We start from the raw sequence: 21,626 nt of genomic DNA, 5'->3' as shown, positions 1-21,626 counted from the left end.
GCTGCTTGTATGAAGCTTCAGAAATGTCGGAAGGATGGGTAACAATTGTTGATGGACTTAAAATAAGCAAGGAGAAAGGATTTTTTAGATCAATTTTTTTCTGATCTGAGAGATTTGAAATCTACTAGAAAGCACAGAGATCCAAATGTAAATGAAATATTTTCTTAGAATAGATGTGAGTACATGTTTGTCAAGGACACAATTAATATATTTTGATGATGTAATGAGTATGGATCTTTATTAGAAGGATGATTATTGTATTGGTGGATAGATATTTTGCTTAGCTACAACTAAAACTTTGGCTATCAGTTCACTGCATAGGTTATATGGTGGGATTGTATTCATAAAACTGTGAAACCATATTTTAGTGCTTTTTTATCTTGCCTTTTTATACAATTGTACAAAGCACAAAGTTTCTGTGCATCTTGCCTAATATGTTTAATATTATTCATATCCATACTTACTGGAAAACCATAGATCCTGAATGAAAGTCCAGTAAGCTGTAAATGAATCCACAGCATAATTAAGGTCTTTTTTATCTTTCTTACAAGGAACAATTTTGGTAATATTAGAAACGTAACTTTGCTTGTTTATATCCTTTAACCAGTTAGAACAATTAACCAGTGGAACAACCTGCCTCCAGAAGCGGTGAATGCACCAACACTGGAAGTTTTTAAGAAGAAACTGGACAGCCATTTGTCCAAAATGGTATAGGGTTTCCTGTCTGAGCAGGGGGTTGGATTAGATGTCCTCCAAGGTCCCTTCCAACTTTATCATTATTATTATTATTATTATTATTATTACCTTGTTAGCAAGAAAGTAGTACAATTATGTTTTTCAAGTTTAGGTGAATATATTTGCCTCTAGGGCTGAAATAGTATTCTTGGTAACAATGATAGGATAAGTGTCATGATTTATAAGAGCTTAGACTTAATATATTCTCTTTTATGCCATTATTTGCTGATCCACATTATTAAGTCTTTGGGGCTATCTTTGGTTCTTAATTCGCATGGTTCAGCCATTCTACAATAATACAGCAGCATATTCCCAAAACTCTTTATGTGCTGAATTCTAAAATTGTCAAGGTTTGATTTATGATTTCTCATCTAACACAGTCCTGAGTACATCTGTTCCATGGAATTCAGTGTGATATGTTCACCAGCAAGCATGCTTAGGATCCTCACTGACCCTTGATCTGTCTAGTCTGAAATATATCTTATTGAAGCAAATCTGTTTTTCTGTTTGAAAAGGTCCAATCAAAGGTCCAATCAAAATATTGGGGAAAACTGCAGCAGGAGCAACATTTCCTACTACAATACATTGTAAAATAAAATGCAGGTCTTTTTGTGTTGCTCTTTTTTATATGTATTGTACATTCAAATATTCAAGCTCACCATTTTACTTATTTGTCCTGTAATTTAAGTATTTTTTCTCCCCATGTTGATTTCAGCAACTTATTTTAAATTAAACGTCAAATATGTTAGAGACTGAAAATCCTATAAATCGTGCAATTTCCTTTTATTCTTAGTTGTGTTTATACAGTTCATATCTAGGTCTTCAGCTTCACAAGTATTTATTGTGCTTTAAAGTCTGTCCTGTTCACACTAAAAGTTGGATTCATCCATTATGAAAAGCCAAGGTACTTATTTGGGGCTTAGTGTAATGTATAAAGAGGCTTAATGAACAGCCATTTTGAATCTATGGTTTATCACTGGCTTACCGTTTACATTCCAGCCTGCATATTATACTAAATGATAAAGCAAATACACTGACAAACCTATCAGGAGTACACTTGCCAGAAGAGCACATAATTAATGAGTTGTGTGTGTCTTGATAGCCAGTCTTAGCACTATATGCAGATGTAAGATCCTAGATTCATTCATTAGGAAAAAATCAGAATGAAGAGGTCAAGCTCTGCATTTGTCTTCTGATTTCTTTCAGGTCGATAAAGTCAGAGTCTTTGGTTTAAATATCATGTTAAGCTTGTCTACGTAAGTCTTGTTAGCTGCACTTACAGGTGGAGGCTTCAATTAGAAACAATTGAATTTACTGCTAAGCCAATCTTACATTTCAGGACGATATGCAAATTCAGTCTACATCTGTAAATTAATGTCATGTGCAAGCAGAACTTCTTGGTTTCTTTATGATTTCCTGGGTTATTTCTTGCTTCTTTTATGTCTTGGATCTCAAATAGGTCTACATAAGGACCAATCAAGAGATGCTAAAACAAAGAAAACAGACTGCATTTATACAAATGTGGAAGATTGTAACTTTGCTCACATCTATAAGATTTATTAGTTTCTCTAAATCTGAACAGGCCATAACTAAAGCAAAGAATAACATTAATGCAGAAATTGAGAAGCTAAGACAGAATTCGTCTCCTTGGAATGAAAGATGGCAGGGTTCAGTTGTGAGTGCATAACGCATTGGGATTTTGTGTTTGTGTGAACTATGACAGTGTGCTTTGTAAATCATGTTTTTTTTATTTAGCATATCGTATGAAATAAGCTGGGTTCATACATCATAACAAGGTACAGTTGATGGTTTACAAACCACAATGGCTTGAGTGTGCAAAGACGAAACAAATTAGTGCAATGTTGATCTCGGCCATAATACAATGATTGTTTCATGGTTAAAGCTCATTGTGAGTCTTACCATCATACAGTTGGAAGGTCTTTTTTCACAGTTCTTTGCCTAACTGATAAACCTTCAGGTTTAACCGGACTCCCGATAACTACTGTATATGAATATGTACAGAGATGGGGGGGGGTGTTTGTCAATAGTATAGAAGTACTAGGAATAGAAGCACGAAGTACTGTATAGAAGCAGTTATTCGTTGCTTTCTTCCAGGATTTTTTTCCCCTTCCTTCTTCTTCTTCTTCTTTTATGTTTTTTACTTCTCAGTTTAGTTTACAATCTGGAATTTCAGGGTGGTGTCTTGTCTCACTCAAATATTAACTGAGTCAAGTACTGCTTAGCTTTTTTGAGATAAACCAATATTCACTGGATGCCAACAGACTTTGCTTAGTGTAATAATAACTGGCAAGCCACTTTTTAGCTTCTCTTTGAATCTACAAAGCAGGAAATCCCATCACTTCCCAATACTGGTATGTATGGAAATATATAAACAGAAGGAAAGTAAAAAAGAGGGAAGGAATAAAGTCAGACACATAAACAAGGGATTTACAAATGTGTTTTTTGTAATTTTCTAATATTCCAATAAATGATTAGGACTAACTGAATATATTCTATCATTTCAATTCCTAAAAAAAACTATTAAACTCAATGCAAAATATAGTTGTCAAAAACAATAAAATTGTGAATAAAATCACAAAGTGCAATACATTATTTTTAAAATAATTTAAATATTTTTTGTATATTTTTAATATACAAAAAAGAAAAGGAGAAAAAAAATCATAAAAACATTATTAAGAATCCACTTGCTTGTGAATTATATCCTTTCTTCCCATTGTACCTCAAAATGTAAATTACAATCAATATGTTTGCAAGCATTTCTAATTTGTCTGGTTTTTTATCTATTTTTTTCCCTTAGAACTTGTATTTAATTGCCTTAAGTTTGTGTTGCTGTGTAATATATATAATAATAATATAATATAATAGCTATTTTAGTTGAATTTGTTCATCTTCTGTTATGAATATATACTGCTAGTTTTTTGCTGTTGCTGTGTATTCTCAAGTTTAGTGATTGATTCAGTTATTGAGCTACTCTGAGCATTGTTTTTCCTAACATGAATTTGAGCTTTGAACTCTTGACCAGTTAATATGAGAAAGGTCCACCAATTAACACTTCTTTTTAAAAGAAGTGCTATTTCTCAATTGTTTATCTGTATGAAGTCTGTTTCCTGCCTGAGCAGGGGGTTGGACTAGATGACCTCCAAGGTCCCTTCCAACTTTATCATTATTACTATTATTATTATTATTATTATTATTATTATTATTATTATTATTATTATTATTATTATTATTATTATTATTATTATTATTATACAAAAGGTATTACCTTTTAAGTCAACCTCTATATACTATATTAGTGGCCAGAATTACATTGTTCCTAGTAATAAAATTGTAGCTTTGTTAAGTCCATGAAAAAAGACCCCCAAATCTAAAATTGAATAAAATCATTATTAAGACCCAATGAAAATGTCACAAAAATGATATGTAAACTTTCAGGTTCCCCAAGTCTCCAATCCAAAACTTAACCCAGATTCTTCAGCCATAGTTTTGTAATTCAGAATCAACCTCAATTATTAGAATTAATGCATTATTCAGTGGTGGATATTGTTGGTGAAATCTCATCTAACATTCTATAATAATAACACCAAAAAAAAAGGAGCTGACAGCCGCATCTCTGAAAACATAAACACTATTAATCCCGACTTTGAACTAAATGTTTATTCAGCATCAGAACTCAAATAAATTCAGGGCACATTTGGATCCCTGTCTTCTCAGGCCAGGTGGAGGTTGAGTTAGGTCAGGGGTGTCAAACTCGCAACGTCACGTGATGTGTCACGACGTATCGTGACTTTTTTGCCATTGCCGGCAATGGGGTGGGCACGGTTTCGCTATGATGCATCCGGCCCGCAGACCAGCAGTTTGACAGCCTGAGTTAGATAGAAGTACATGTACTAAAACTTCTGGGATTCATAGCTAGCAATTCATAGTTAATCTGAAACTCTCTGAGATTCATTTCATTGTAGAATTAGAAAAATTAAAAGGAGAATAAAGATGCCCATGTCAGTTAAAGTAAATGAAAAGGCACTTTTAGACACCTTTCTTTATCTCTTTTTACTGTACAACGATCCTTTTTATTGTTTTCTAGCTTTCATTTTTTTACAATTATCAGCCTCTTTTATCCCATACAACGTCTGGTTTAAAGACTGTTCTATGCCATGTTAAACAAATGCATTCCCTATTTTTTAAAGTGTTGTCTAGTTTTAGTCCTATACTAGATAATCCTTTGGGGACTATTTTTATTTATATCTGTTCTCAAGCAGGTCTAATATTGGCAACCACACCTGCAGTCTTGCATACTGGAAAGAAAGATTAGTTCAGGAATGTACCATCATTTTGTGCTTGTTTTTTGACAACACTAGCCATTTTCCATTCTTATTTGTCATTCAACTTTCCTTCCATTTGTGAGACAAAAACAGAATAACAGAATAACAGAGTTGGAAGGGACCTTGGAGATCTTCTAGTCCACCCCCTGCTCTGGCAGGAAACACTGTACCATTTCAGACAAATGGTTAACCAATCTCTTCTTTAAAAACCTCCTGTGTTGTAAAATCCCACAACTTCTGGAGGCAAGTTGTTCCACTGATTAATTGTTCTAATTGTCAGGAAATTTCTCCTTAGTTCTAGGTTGGTTCTTTCCTTGATAAGTTTCCATCCATAATTGCTTCTTGTCCTGCCTTCAGGTGCTTTGGAAAATAGGTTGACCCCCTCTTCTTTGTAGCAGCCCCTCAAATATTGGAACACTTTTCTACTTAATCCTATTCTTATTTTCTTTGATTTCATGGTTTTTTAAAATTCATTCTTAACAGTCTGTTCTCTATCCTTATCTACTACTGGTATATTATTCTTAATTTCATTTTTCTTCTATATCTTTCTTCAGTTCATAAATTCTCTTAGCCTTCTGCAAAGTGGTAGCCTCCAAATTTTTCACAGTACAATTTCTATCTATCTAGCAGTACTATTAATGATCAAGGATGGTAGAATTTGTAGTCTAAAGTTTCTTAGTGGGCTACGCTACTCTTAATTCTATTTTCTGTTTACCCAATTTTAATTTTCACTTATGTGAATACAATCTCCAATTTTATTATTCTCCTTGTTATCTACCTTCCTCTTCTGTTGCTAAAATTTGGCTTCTAGCTTTGCTGCTATATTTCAATTACCTTCAGCTAAAAAACTAACTTCCCAATATTTTTATATTCCTCTGCATCTCATTTTAATTTTGACCATAAAGATTAACAAAATACTGCCTGGAAAAGAGACTTGAATGTTTAAAACTGAATTGTTCCTCTATTCATTGTGCTTTGTGTTTGTAGTGCCTTTCTTTACTCTTAGCTTAATTTCTGTGTTTTATATTCACAGTGAAGGCTGGCTTATCTTTTATTGCATCTACTGCTTCAACACTGATCCGTCTATTTCATTCATCCAGGCTGAAACACCATATTATATACATATTCTATCTTAAGAAATGGACAAGTTTTCCATTTATTCTGGCTTTGATCCTTGCCAACCAAGGAGACATTTCCAAAATGCTAAATTCCACTTCACCCAGTGGCCAATATACAAAATAGGATGAGGGTGAAGGTTCATTCTGAGAGTTTGTGGATTGGTTTCTGAATGTTTTGTTACCAGGCTAGGTAACATCTTCAGCTGAGTTTAGGGGATGTCAGTATCACTGACAGCCCCTAAACTCAGCTGAAGATGTCACCTAGCCTGGTAATAAAACGTTCAGAAACCAACCCACAAGCTCAGAGAACAAACCTTCACCCTCATCCTATACCCGAGCTACAGATATTCGCCACTATTGCAAACACAAAATAGAATTGATATTTGGGGCATCTATATTTAAGTGAGTAACATTAGAGAGATGATAGCGATAGAGATATATAGATGACCCAGTAATCTTCAGCATCTTCCTAAATAATCTAGATGAGGGGATAGAAGGGGAACTCATCAGATTTGCAGATAACACTAAGCTGGGGGGAATAGCTAACATTTAAAAATAGACTCAAGATTCAGAAGCATCTTGACAGACTTGAACACTGTTCTGGTCATCACAATACAGAAAAGATATTGAGACTCTAGAAAGAGGGCAGAGAATAACAAAAAGATAAGGGGTCTGGAAGCTAAACCATATGATGAGTAATTGAGGGAATTAGGTATGCCTAATTTAACAGAAAGAAGGAATAGGGGAGATATGAAAGCAGTCTTCTAGTACTTGATGGGTTGTCACAGAGAACAGGGAGTTGACCAAAGTACCTGAGGGCAGGACAAGAAGTAGTGGATAGAAACTCGTTAAAGACAGATCCAACCTGGAACTAAGGAGAAATGTCCTGACATTGAGAACAATTAATCAGTGGAATGGCTTACCTCCTTACATCACTGGAGATTTTCAAGAAGAGACTGGACAGCCATTTGTCCAGAATGGTATAGGGTCTCCTTCTTGAGCAAGGGGGTTAACTAGAAGACCTCCAAGATCCCTTCCATCCCTATTATTCTATGTTTTATGTTCTATTTTACTTAGCAAGGAACTTACTAGTTGAGAGGTACAATTGAATGGAAAAAGAGACAGTGGGATGAAAAAAAAATATTCAGCACATTTACATTTTGATTTCACTCTACATTTTTTGTTTTCCTTTTTGGCAGCTCTGATTCTTACAGTGACATCCACTGGTGTGATAAGCCAAACTACATTTGAGATAACTTGCTTTTTAATCAAGCAACACAACAATGCTTCAAGAAATTGGGAGTCTTCGCCTTCTCTCAAGGTAAAGGAAAACAAGAATATAAAAATACTCAATTGGACCAAATGCCCATTTGGTCTATAATTCTGTGCCACAGAATGAGCTCAGTAGCATTTTCCTGTTTTGAGTTCTCCATCATCTGATACTGAAGACAGAGTGTCTCTGTTATGGAATATAATATAACGTTCTCAACCAAAGTTGTTAGCCACTTAAAGAACTATTGTATTATACAGTGTGAAACAAGTTTAAGCCCCAATTAAAGCTATCTATTGGGCATTGTAAGGAATGTCTGTAATTAATGAATGGAAATCTTATATGATTTCCATTCATTAATTACAGACATTCCTTCCTGCTTTCATGTGTGTTGGACATGTGTTTCATTGATCCTGGTTTCTAGCATTATGAGCAAAGTGTACGTCTTCTTCCTCTCCACTTTCTCCATAGAATACATATCTTCTTCACCCACTCAGTCAATTGTTCAGTAAGCTAACTTTCAATTTTTATTCATTGTGAGGATTATCCAGTCCTTCAAAATTTTCATTGCCTTTTCCTGCACCTCTCCCAGATGAAATACAATCCTCAATTTACGACCACAATTGAGCCCAACATTTCCGTTGCTAAGTGAGGCAGTTGTTAAGTAAGTTTTGCCCTATTTTACAACCTTTTGCCACAGTTGCTAAGCAAATCGCTGCAGTTGTTAACTGAATCATGTTGTTAAGTGAATCTGGCCTCTCTCGTTGACTTTGCTTGTTGGAAGCCTGCTGGGAAGATTACAAATGGTGATCACATGACCCCAGGACAATGCAACAGGGTCATGTTAGGACAGTGTCATAAATACATACCAGTTGCCAAGCACCTGAGTTGTGACCATGAGGCTGCTATAATGGTTGTAAGTAGTCAAACTGGTCATAAGTCAGATTTTTTTAAGGCCATTGTAACTTCAAACAGTCACTAAACTAATAGTTGTAAGTCAAGGACTACCCTGTAATCAGAATTCTTTGCATTACTACGTTGGATGTGGACTCTACCTTCTTGAGGCTTAGGTAGAGAAATGCTGTTTTAAAATGTTTTGGATGATGTCTCCTTCTGTCACCAGCGTTTCTCTCTGTGTCTTCTGGCTTCCAAACCCACCAAAGCAATTTCAGTTTCAATTTCAATTCCACAAATACCAGCTCCATACAATTTTTCACTGTATATACCAGAACCATTTGCCATCAGTAGATTCTTTTTCTTCGGCTGGCCTTTCTGGCTTGCCCATGGCTCTAACACAGAAGGTGTTGAGACCAATGATTAAGGGATTGCCAGAGAGACAATTGCTACTGTGCTAACTCTTGATTCTTAAGCATTGGTGTAATGAACAAATACTCAAATTGTCTGGCTTCACCACCTGGGTTTAGAGTAAATCCCAGGCTTCTTTTCACGGCATATTTTTTACTCTGCAATTAGATTTGGTTGAAAACATCTGGGCAGGACCCAGTTAGATTTGAATCTTTACTACAGACAAGAATGAAGTCATACACAATAGTTGATTACCCATTGCTAATGTAAAAATTTCAGAAACATTGAAGAATTTAATATGAGAGGCTTCATCTTCCCTTCCAAGTGAATTGATACTTGGTGGGATGCTTGTTGGCTTTGAAGCCATTAACATAATTTACATTTACATAATGACCATCTATGGAACTGAGATCTCTTTCAAAGTACTTATTTCTTTGCTAACTTATAAACATGGTTTTGCATTTTCCCTTTCTCATTCCTTTTCACTACTCTTTTTCTGTGAATGAAGCTCAAACAATGATGGCTGTTGCTACTACCTGTCAAAGTATTATAAAACTGGATGTCAGGGTTTTATTTTATCTTTATAATAAGGAATTTCATTTTTGTCCAGATATTTAATTCTGTGAGCCTGAACTGGTTTTATAATCAGGCAGCTGTCTGGAGTGCTGACCTTTGAAGTATAATCATAGTTTATGAAGTCCTATCATAAACTATGCATTCAATTATCTTTTCGGCCATTGAAGCAAGTTACAAAAATAGTTCATCTTAACTGTAAGGCTGACACTCTTTCATCTTTCCCCCATTGACAGCTGTTCTGTTTCCACTCTGTCTTGTGGTCTTTCTTCTGAGCAATCTTCATCTTCCCTTTTTCAAACCTGTGATATTCCACTATTAATACTTACTGCCCCCTTTTGCTTCCTGACTTCCATGCCTGTGGTTAAAATTTTGAAGTGAGGTTTTTCTATGCACATGTGTCTCTTCAAGTCACTGTTGACTCCTAATGACTGCTAAACAACTTAAACAATGCAGTTTTCTTGACAAAGTTTTGAAAATGGTTTCCAAAGGTCCCCAGGTCCCCAACCTGGCTTCAGGACTAAAATTCACCATCTCCAGGTTTCTAACAAGGTGCCTTAACCGCTCCACCAAACTGTCTCTCTATTGTCTAAACCATTTTCCATTTGTGATATTATCCCCTCTTAACATATTTTTTTAATAATATTTTATTAGTTTTCTGATTTTACATTTAGGTATTTGAAAAGCAACATGGTGGCTGGGTTAATCAATAATTCAATAACGTACAAAAACCTTTAGTACAAATCTCAAGTTACAACATCAAATATTTCCTCTCTTTTTTCCTTAATATCTACTCTCTCGTATTTAAATTAATACAGTTCTTATTATATCAACTAAGTAAAAACATCCTTATTACATTTATCAATAAATTTTTAGTTTATATATATTTTAATTATTTTTACATTCAATCTTTATAGACAATCAATGTCCTTTTATTGGTTTTTTCCCCAATTTTTAGTTTCCCATCAATATTGAAATTTAGCATTTGATATTTATAATTTCCAGGCTTTAGGTAACCAAAGTTTCCCTTATCTCAATTCATAACAAAATCTAATATTCAAAATACACATCTTATGTATTTGAGTATAGTCTTGTTCTATTTCTAAAAGTTTCCCACCATATTAAATCTTCTAATTAATAATACAGTATCCCCTTCAATAAATCAAAACCATTATATATATATTGTTTGGGTTAATCAATAAATCAAACATATTCATAATTTTTCCTTTAGGTCTAATTTTTAAATATTAAACAAATAGAATCCTTATTTTTAACTGATTTCCAAATATTTTAAATTAAATGAGCAAAATTCCCCTTATCTCAACTTCTCCCTTTAACCTTCTAATTAGTAATATGAAATCCCCTCTAATAAATCAAAGCCCCAATTTTCTTCAGCCTTATTCTGGCTTTCTTCCTTTGCCAACTAGCTTTCCATGTCAGTGCTTTTAAATCATCAAATAGATCTCCCTCTATTAGTGTATATATTATTTGAAATAAGAGACACCATTTAGTTGCCATTTTTTGGGAAGGGCTAGTTCATTTGTGTTCATTAGATCGTCTCCCTATTATTTCAATTTCCCATGATTGTCCTGATATATTTATCTTCCATTCAATCTGTCCTTCTTTCTCCTCAAATTTCTTCTGATTTATATAGAAAGTCTTTTCCATTTTCAGTGTTGTCACTCCCTTTTCTGGATTTTCCATTAACTGTATTTGTTGGTCAGTTGAGTTCTCTGTCTTAGTATTTGATTGTTCCACTTCTTCTGTTATCTTCTGTATTGTTAGTTCTTTGGTTGTAGTCAAAATTTGGGCTTGTATATCTAAGCTGGCATCTTGTTTTTTTATGTTGCATCTTATTTTGTCACAAGCTGAAAGAATGGTTTCATGTATTGCTTTCAACATGGAAAGGATCTTTTCCTGGTCTTCATCCATATTCTCTTAATAGTGTATTAGGTTGAGGACTTTAAAATCAGACGTTAAAAGTGATTTTATAACTAGATATGGGACCTCTATTTCATGTATTATAGGTAGTCTTTATAGTAGAAATTGTTTGTCAAGTAAGATTTTATAGTCCATTACATCATCTCATGTAATAACAAATGTTTCTCATATAAAGAAATAGTAAATCAATTCCCCACATATAGTTCTGAAAGTCAGTAAAGGTTTACATTCATAGTTCAAACAAGCCAATTATGCCACTCAGAAATTCTCTTTACAGCTGAATTTCTCACAGGTGGTATCTATCAAGGTCGAAAGAGTTTTATCTGAAGTCTGGGCTTCAAGCCAAGTCTCTTTTAGGCAATAACAAGTTGTAATACCATACTTCACCACAAGATGTCACCGATGCCATTTAAGGTTTTTTAAGTCCAAAATTTTTATAATCCTTTTTCCAGTTTTATTTCTTCTTTGTAGATAAAAACAAAAGTCTCCAGTAAAAATAAGAAAACATTTGGTCCCCAAATTTCAGAAACATATAAATCCTATTAGATTGAAATTGTTCTTATAGTGCTTTAACTCCCTGGATAGTCAGTTGCCACTGTTCTTAGAGGGTGGGGCAGAAATGCCCTTCCCTCTCTCCTCACAGGGGGAAAAAATACTTCGGGCAGCTTTTACAGGAAAAGAAAAATACTTAAGATCTTAAAGAGAAGATCAGATCTCACCCAGTTTCATCCACATTGCTTTAGAAGTGCTTAATGGTAAGTTTGACTTTGGCTGTCAGCAACTTAGTGACGAGCCATATTGCTATGGCCAGTCTTTCCTCCGCCTGTTTGGAGGGCTGCCCCGGATTAAGCAGAAGGGCTGCTGCCCTCCCGCGATCAAGTGGGGGTCCCCTCCTTGCTCATTGCCCCTACAGGGAGACTTTTGACCCTTTCCAGGGTCCCCCAGCAGAACGAAATTGAACGCGGAAGACGGAGGTCGCCTTCCAGCGGCCGCAGTGGCCTCAATGACAAACTGGAAGTCTTAACATATTTTTTTCATGTCTCCCAGGAATATCTCCAACTTATACTCTCCAAGCACCCCAAAGATGCTTTATTCCTAAAGGCAACTGGACTCTTTTTTTTTTCTTAGAAAATGTTTAGCTTTTTGGATGAGAAGCAAACATTTTCTAAGAAAAAAAGAAAAAAACACAAGAAAGTCCAGTTGCCTTTTGGAAAAAGCACCTTTGGGAATCTCTCCATTCAGCATCTTAGCTATGGTCTAATATGGCTAAATACATGTGGAAGAGAACAGAAGTGTTGTTTGACTTCATCCTCCATAAATTTATGTTCTTTTCCTCTTGTTTGCTGAAAATAAAACTGCCTGGTCTACTGAGTCACAGTAGTTCAGGAAATCATAAATTTTACATCTTAAAATTTATTCTATATTAAGGTTTGCTCTGCCTCTTCAAATTCTTTAGCTTGTGTGAAATACTTTGCTTGGTTATCCATGCTAAAATAGAAATTACACCTTCCTTTTTTCTTCCACATTTATATCATGTTTCAGGTGTTCCTCTTCCTAAACTCTTTCAGTCTTTTGTTATTTCTTTCTGCCATACTTTGCTAACTGTCTATCCTCATGCCCTGACTTGGCTCTTCTCTATAACTCCTTTGTCCTTATTGCCATCTCCTTCATCATTATCTCCCGTGTGTACTGCATAATCAGTATTTTTGGTCACTCTAGACCAGGGGTGTCAAACTGCCGGCCTGTGGGTCAGATGTGTCCTACCGAAACTGTGCCCACCCCAGCTCTGGCAATGGGGAAAAAGTCGCGATACGTCGTGACACGTCATGTGACATGGCGAGTTTGACACCCCTGGTCTAGACTCTTTGTTCATATTAGTAGTAGGTCTAGTAGTATATTTACATCATGTGGTAGTCAAAGATGTAGCATTGCAAGGAACTACTGTATATTAAGACATATCAATGAGGAATTTGATTTAACTTTGGTATGCTCAACCCTTTTCTTAATGAGTATCATACATGGCTTTGAGTGACACTTTGTCAGCTATACTTCCATGATGAATAGAATTCAAGCAAAATCAAAAAATTTACTTACTTTAATTAAAATATAAATTAAAATACTTGCATGCATGTAACATGATTACTGTTCCTGGTTTATTTAATAATTTCCTTTTTCTGTCACACTATAAATTACAATTTAGTGACAAATTTTGGTGAAGTTTTGAGAATGATTCCTAGATTTGCAAGGGAGGAGGGGTGTTGAAGGGGTTTTGGGATCCTGGGCTATCTATACTGCACCTCTAATTTCAACACTGATTTTGCCTTTTGCCTTACTGATTTAAATTGCTTTAAATTGGGCAGAAAGTAGTTTGGATGACTGAATGCAGCTGTTACAAGAAGGTTTTCCTTTCATGCAAAATTAGGTTGTTAAATTAATAATAAAAATATGTCAGGAAGGTTTTGTGTTTTTAAAGTCAAACCAAGCTAGAAACATTTTCACTCCATAATTTAAATTTGATATCTATCAACCCCATACTGCCCCAAACTGAAAGGTAGTAAAGCTACAGTAGTTTCATAATTCCTATTTCAAGACGTAGTGATATTATGCTTACATATTCATTTTCTGTGTTTTTACAAACTATGGCAAACATACGGAAAAAAAATCTTTAGGAAGGCTCAGCTTAACAGGCACAATGTGATAGACAGCATTTTTTCAAAATATGAAGGCTAAGATCTGGCTGTTTTCCAGGCTGAGTATCCTGGTAACGGCAATGTTGTATTCAAAAGATGCAAGAGGTGCCTTTACTCCAATTCTAGTTTAGAATTGGAGTAATTCGATTTGTTTGTATATTCCAATAAATTAAGCATGTGAAATTACTTGGTACAAATTCAGATTATTACCCTATTTCAAAATTTCTTCTCCAAGGGTTTTTTCTCACAGCACTCATCCCAAAAGGTGTCCTCAGCCTTCATTTCCTAATCAAAATGTGTAACCTCTTTATCTCTTTCTGTGAATGAGGGGAGGGGAGGACAAAGAGAGATAGGGAAGGGACTCATTTATTTGGGAAAGATAGAAGGGAAATGCTACCTTTATTGGTAGTAGCTTCCCAGATCTTTTACAGAGAATTGTATAGCACAAGCTGCATGCAAACTATCTCTCAATGTTGTTTCTCTAAAAGCAAGACAGATGTGCAACACAGTAAACAAATGGTGCAACACAGTAAACATGTATTTTCTATCTCTTACAAAGCAGATGCAAGATAATGTTGAAGACCTCCAGTGTTCCCTGAATACTCAAAACACTGAGAATATCTACAAAACAACAAAAGTGGTGGAAGTTGGTGTGCTTGAAAATGTCAGATTAAAAGCAGTATTAAATATTTCAGAGAACATCGTCTGCCACTGGGTTTTTAAAGAGATCCGGAAAAAATGTAATTCCTCTCTGGATTTGGAGAACCGGTAAGCAAAGAACAAACAAAGCACATTTAAAAACAAGAAGAGCAAAAAGTAATATTTGTTCCACTTCACATGAGTCTCCAGCAAAAGCTCAAATGAATAATTGCAATTTTTTGTGCACATGAATTTTCTTCTTAGTCATTCGAATTTTTAAAGATGTGAATAGCTGCATGGTTACTTGCCTCTTTTGAAGTAACACTAATCACTGTACTGTAGTCCAAAATTCTCTTGCATCATTCCCTTTCACGTATAGCTTTAATATTCAGCACTTAACATTCACCCTTCTTAACTTTTCATAATACTCTCTTCCCTGTACTTGTCCTAATTCATTCTTACGGAGCAAAATTGAAGGCAGAGCACTATGCTTCATCAGTGAGTGAAAAGGAGGAGGTACCCCTAATTTCCTATTCAAGCAACTGTATAGCACAAGCTGCATGTAAACTATCTCTTAATTCCTATTAGATTGGGCAGAAATGAAGAACAGGAAAGCTTTGGATTCCCATGGACCCAAATCCTCACCTAATCTTTCAATGCAACATTCTAATTCCCAGGTTTCATATGCACCTTTTCTTCTCTGACATCAAAGCTGCATGGCTGGAAGAGGGTTTCAGAAGCTTAATGGAAGAAAATGGAAGTCAAATTTCCTTCTCCAGAATTCAAGTGGGGAATTCTCACAAAATATTTATACGACTCTAGATGTTTTCCCAATTTATAAATAAAACTTTGATTGGGATTAGTTAGAAGATAGATGCTACATAAATGTTATAAATAAAAAGTAATGCCTTTTAACTATAAAGTTATGCCATTTAGCCTATTGCTGTATTTCACTGGGAGAGCTTCTCAAAGATCATATCTTAAAAGTGATGCTGCTAGATAGGAATAGAGAGAATCAGATTTATCTCTCAGTCAGCTACAGTATGTTCATTGGTTGAACCTGGGTCAGTTGCTAGATAAAATGGAAAGGAAGGGAGGGGAGGGAGAAGCACCAACTATATTAGCTCTACCAATGGACTGTAAATAAAATAAGAAACTTGAAATGAGTTAAGGAATGTGGTGTCCAAACTCTGACAAATCACCTTAAATTATTTGCTAAAATTCACAGAAGTAGGACTCATTAAGTTCTAACCTGCAATTAGAACTATACTGCTTATGTCAGACTGCCGGTCTTTCTACATGAAGTTGCGTATTGAAGCAAAAAGCAGGAAGCCACTATGGTTTGGAGCTGTAGGAGATTTCAACAACTTCCATAGAAGTCTAAGTAGAGAAGAACCCTCATTCTGGCTAACCTAATCCTGTAGGTGATTCATGAAATGGTTTATCTGGTCCATATGCAAGATTTTGTTTCCTTTTTGCTTGTCATTTTGGCCTACTTCCTCACACTGAAGGTTTTTTTCATAATTATTTCATAAAGGAAGTCTTGTTTTCTGTCTCAACAGGCATATCATTTCAGTGGAGTTCCCACAAATCAAAGAAACCCAAGGGGGAAATCACACACTGTTCATTACAACTGAAACCAACAACTACACTATAGTATTTACATTAAATATAAGAAGTAAGTATGACACATGGAGGCTAAGTGGTTTCATGTCTCACTTTACAAGTAGAACATGTCTCCAGTTAACATTTTAAGTGCAAACCTTAAAAAATGCATGTAAAGCTATTTATTTAATACTATATATGTTAAATAAAATGTATCTTAATTATCATGTTATTGTTGGAGATTTTATTTAAAGCAGATTTCTTCATACTTTAATCATATATAAACTTTAATTTATTTTGGAATAATGTCATACAATGATTAACAAAGGACAAGTTGTCAATTGCTGGGGTGTTCTAACGTTATTTATAAATACAGAATTTGTAGATTTATAGGGTACTGTATATTAATTGTAGTAAGAATAGCTAAAATATTAATAGCAGAGCAATGGAAAGCAAAAGTCAGAATTAAATTTATAGTTAATATTGGAAAATATGGGAGTTAATATGGCTAGAATATTTTTTTTGAAGCTCAATCAATGGATGATAATTAAGTTTATATAAAAATATTTATCAACTTTTCATTGATATCTTTCAGAATACGTTGCAGCCAAATGTATCATCTTTGTAGTTATGAATATCCTTATTTTAGTCTTTGTAATTATTATGCATTTTTCTGTAGGAACTTTTTATATAGTTACAGGTATATTCCTCCTTTAAAAAAATAGAAGCCATACAACCTTTTGAAGGATGTCTGAGAACTCTCTCCCCTTTGAAAAGCTATCCAGTCCAAGGGTCCTACCATAAGTGTTTCTTATTGTTTAATCATCCTGCATCATTCATGAAATTTACCACTGCATTTACAAGCTTCTTTTTCCACTGTTTGTTCATATTTCCTTTCTTGAGGATAAAGGCTTCAACAGTGTTTTTGGACTTCTAGCATTTAGGTGCTGGAATTGGGTATGTCTAGTCTAATGAAGAGAAGGACGAGGGGTGACATGATAGCAGTGTTCCAATATCTCAGGGGCTGCCACAAAGAAGAGGGAGTCAAGCTATTTTCCAAAGCTCCTGAAGGCAGGACAAGAAGCAACGGGTGGAAACTAATCAAGGAGAGAAGCAACCTAGAACTAAGGAGAAACTTCCTGACAGTTAGAACAATTAACCAGTGGAACAACCTGCCTCCAGAAATGGTGAATGCTCCAACACTGGAAGTTTTCAAGAAGAAACTGGACAGCCATTTGTCCGAAATGGTATAGGGTTTCCTGCCTGAGCAGGGGGTTGGACTAGATTTTATTAAAATAAAAGAGAACAGAAGCTTTGTAGGTCCCCACCATTACAGTTAGCTCCTGGGCAGGAGATTGAACAGGCAGATATACCTGTCATTTACATATCTGAATATGTGGGGTGTGAATATCAATGATTTTTGTAATTGGTGCTGGATTTGTCAATGGATAATAAAAGTCTGCCTAATTTTACAGGCAGTATAGCAACATTTATCTATGTTCAAGGAGACTAAATCATACTGATCTGACAACAACAACATAAAAAAGAATTTCCAGGGTTTTTTACAGATAAGTTATAGGGTAGGTCTTTGAGCCCTTATTTAGGATACAGTATAGCAAGAATTGCTGTTTCAACAGCCCCTTGGCCACAGAAGCAAAATCTTAGCTGTTAGGGGACTTTTCTATCAACTCTCAAAAACTGCTGTGTGGAGAGCATTGAAGCGTGCTAAAATAAGTGCTCTTTGGTTTTTAGAAACAGTTAAGTGCTGTATCTCACTGGTTCGTAAAAGGAATTTACTGTTCTTCAAATGTTCTTAAAGTAGAGCAGGTTAATCTTATTGGATTTCCAGATCTCTGATAGGTTGACTCAATGCACTGAGTACATACTCAGAACCCATGATTAGGAACACCTCTGTGAAAAGCTGAGAGACTGAAGTTTTTGTGAGATTGGTCTATACTATATTGATTTGTAATTGTCCTTAAAAAAAAAAAAGAATAACTCAAACCTGTGGGAAAGAAGAGTAAGTTCAGCTAATGTGCTATGATATAGGTCTATGTACCTGTTTCAATTTAAGATGGCCCTGCCTCCCTCCTTAATAGTACATTTGGAACTCAAGGGCATACTGGAATATACCCCTTAGAAATTTAGACTGGACCCTTTCAAGAGGAGTAAAGGAAGTTTAAGGTCCTAGCTAGGCACCAAAAAGTACTTGTACACAAACTGTTTCTGACAGTTAGAACAATTAATCAGTGGAATAACCTGCCTCCAGAAGCTGTGAATGTTCCAACACTGGAAGTTTTTAAGAAGAGACATGACAGCCATTTGTCTGAAATGGTATAAGGTTTCCTGTCTGAGCAAGGAGTTGGACTAGATGACCTCTAAGGTCCCTTCCAACTTTATTATTATTATTATTATTATTATTATTATTATTATTAACCTGTCACTTGCTCATAATCTTCTCTATAAAGATGGCATATATTATATTTCTATTTAATTACAATAATTTCTACATTTTGGTGTCTATAAAAGTACGTCCCCTTTGGCATGGGGTGTATTAAAGCATGTCCTTTTCTTGATAATATATAAATAGCTTCCAGATAAGGGTTGTTCTGACTAACATTCAAAGGAAAGAGAGAATGGGGGACTTTGAAACTTTAAAATGTTTTGGATTCTGTGCTCTTGAATGCTTTATCCTTTTTTTATATATATAATCCACCTTTCATGTTAGTTCCATTATCGTGGGATATTTTTCCACTCTGCTCACTACTTGAAAACTAGAGCAGTTTCAGCCTTCTTAAGGAAAAGCTCTGAAATGCTTTGAGTCAATTCATGTTTCCCTAAAGTTTAAAGTATCAAGCTGACATGGCAGTGGTTCTGGGACATTTTTAAACTTCTTGAAATAACAGGATTGACTGGTAGTTCTCCGAATGAGTTGTGATCTGTCAACAAGAGTTTCTGATTCCCAATGGTTTGACCGCAACAGTGCTGAAAGCTACCATGCCGGTTAAATTAGGTTGATAATATGAAGATAACTGAGAGTGGTGCTGTTGTATGAGTGAACTCTGTACTGAAAACAAAAGAACAACATGTTGTTCCTTAATTCTAAACATAGGTTTTCCCCTCCCCACCCCTGTTTTGTACTTGACAAATTGGTAACTTGTGTAAAAATAGTAGCTAATGGAACTTTAATGTCTTCAAAACCTTTAAAATGAGGCTATTTAAAAATTACCATTGTTTCCCCTTTTAAAAAAAATTATAAGAGAGTCAGCTAATTGGGCAAGAAGTCATATTTAAGAATATATTTAAGAAATGCAATGCAGGAGTTCTATCAAGATGATTTTTCTATTAAAGAGTTTGGCAGAACAGATTGCACTAGCTGAAAAACTAGCATCAAATAATCATTGTATGATTGAGATAACTGAGATGGGTTTGGGGGGTGGGTATGCACGGATTCTCTTCCTTTAAGCTCCAACTCCCCATTACCTTCCAAGGCATTATTTTAAACCAAAATGTTAACCTAGATAAAATAAGCATAAAAACTGTACAGTTTACTCTTAGTAATCTAATATGTGCTGTAAGGCTCTCTCAGATCTGTTGGAACAGCAACTTCCACAATTCCTTCCCAACATAGCAGTTGGCCCTCTAATTCACCTGGGAGTGCAGTTTGAGGAAGTCTGCTGAACTAAGAATTAGGATATAGTAACAAACTTACACAGTTCTGTTTTCGATAGAAATAATTGGACTAAATGTTTAACATCAAAGTTCAATTCCCTCCACCCCCCCCAGACACACACACACATACTCAAATGTGTGAATGCCCTTTTTTGCAACAAGCCTAGGTATTTTGATTCACCTTTGGACAAGCTGGCAAACAAAGGAAGCTACCTGCTAATTACAGTTTTCAATGAATTTCATTCGGAAATCATGGCTTCGAGTTAAGAGTTTGGTCTGGGAAGATAACGTCAATCTCTTAGTATCTTGATTTTTGTTTGAAACAGCTATCTATTGGTTCCTGATTGCAATGAAGCCCTAAAATGTTTATTAAAAAGTTTCCTGGCTTCTTTAGTTACTCAGGAGGTTATTTGATCAAATCTTTAATCAAATATAGTTTATACTGCAGCTTATATATTTATTCATATTTTATTAAATGTGCATGACTAAACATAGCCAATTATCTCCATTGAGAAAAAGTATCTGTTTCTCCCCCCCCCCCAAGCATGGCCAGCAATTGCACTTTTAGCATTGGAGAGAAGAAATGTAATTAATGTTAAATACTAATTTACCTAATGTTGTATATTTTAGCCAATATACAATCTAAAGTTTAATTATCATTTGAATTCACAGTTCTTTTAATTTTTTCATAGCAGCTCTCATTTCTTGTTTTTTAAAAAAGTATATTGTACTGGCTTGCATAAAAATAAGCATGAAAATAATGCACAAAATGCATTATCTTAGTGGGAATGGTCAATATAGTTTAGGCAAATTGAACTGTAAGTACATATATCAGAAGACATATCTGTACACCAAAATAGGTACATGCCGTAATGCAATCTCAGGTTTAATAAATGAACTTGACAGTTTTAGAGAAATGACAGGAGAAGCAAAATAAATACACACACACATACATACATACATACATACATACATTGGGAATAGTAAAATAAGAAAAGGTAGGATCAAGAATTAATAGATGCTGAATGAATATCAACGAAATGGAGGAGCAAGAAGCCAGCATGAAAGAAATATATTGTGGTTTGGTCATAGAGAGAATAAATGAGATTTGTATCACAAAACAAATACACACAAGGGGAAGCCCCAGAAAGTCATGGTTGGATGGAATTGATGAGATCCACAAAAAGTGAAAGTTGAGAAGTTGAAGTAACAAAAGGCAATTTATCAAGAAGTATATGGGCATGATGGAAACAAAGATAGTAGCATTTAGTCTTAGATTCCTTTAGCCCTAATGAATAGTAAATTATCCACATGTCTAATTCTTCAACTTATGGTTGTATAGACTACTCTTTTTGTGGGTGGGGGAAACAGATTAGTAATGTTGGTATGTATATAGCAGGGACAAAATCTTTGCATATTTTTTTTCAATATCACAATAGAAAGATGACTAAAATTCATGTTCAAAATGCATACATACATAAAAAGCACTATCTGCATCAATTTCAATAGGAAGCCCAGGAAAGCCATATTTTATAAAACACGGTGATGAAAGTGTGAGATGCATATCAGAGGGACATCCTACACCAGTTCTTGAATGGCTCCCTTGCCAGGTTCCTGATGACAAGTAAGTGGCTCCAAACTATTGTTTTTCTTTTGTTACTTTTTCTTTTCTTTTATTACTTTTTCTTTTCTTTTTTCTTTTCTGGAACTCTCTATTTTTGCATTATATTTGGAC

General features: G+C 34.9%; 1 protein-coding gene across 1 annotated transcript in view; it reads left to right on the top strand.

Annotated features, from left to right (window-relative positions):
* The first annotated feature begins 7,407 nt into the window (after positions 1-7,407).
* Positions 7,408-21,626, top strand: part of FLT3 (fms related tyrosine kinase 3) — a 49,338-nt gene continuing 35,119 nt past the window's right edge. The window contains exons 1-4 of the mRNA XM_015815653.1: positions 7,408-7,517; positions 14,535-14,743; positions 16,177-16,292; positions 21,401-21,515. Coding sequence (XP_015671139.1) covers positions 14,538-14,743; positions 16,177-16,292; positions 21,401-21,515 — 437 coding nt within the window. The 5' untranslated portion in view covers positions 7,408-7,517; positions 14,535-14,537. The remainder of the gene's footprint in view (positions 7,518-14,534; positions 14,744-16,176; positions 16,293-21,400; positions 21,516-21,626) is intronic.

Source organism: Protobothrops mucrosquamatus, unplaced genomic scaffold, assembly GCF_001527695.2.
Source record: "Protobothrops mucrosquamatus isolate PMUCROS unplaced genomic scaffold, P.Mucros_1.0 scaffold358, whole genome shotgun sequence".
Classification (NCBI taxonomy): Eukaryota; Metazoa; Chordata; class Lepidosauria; order Squamata; family Viperidae; genus Protobothrops; species Protobothrops mucrosquamatus.
This window is presented reverse-complemented; position numbering and strand designations above follow the sequence as displayed.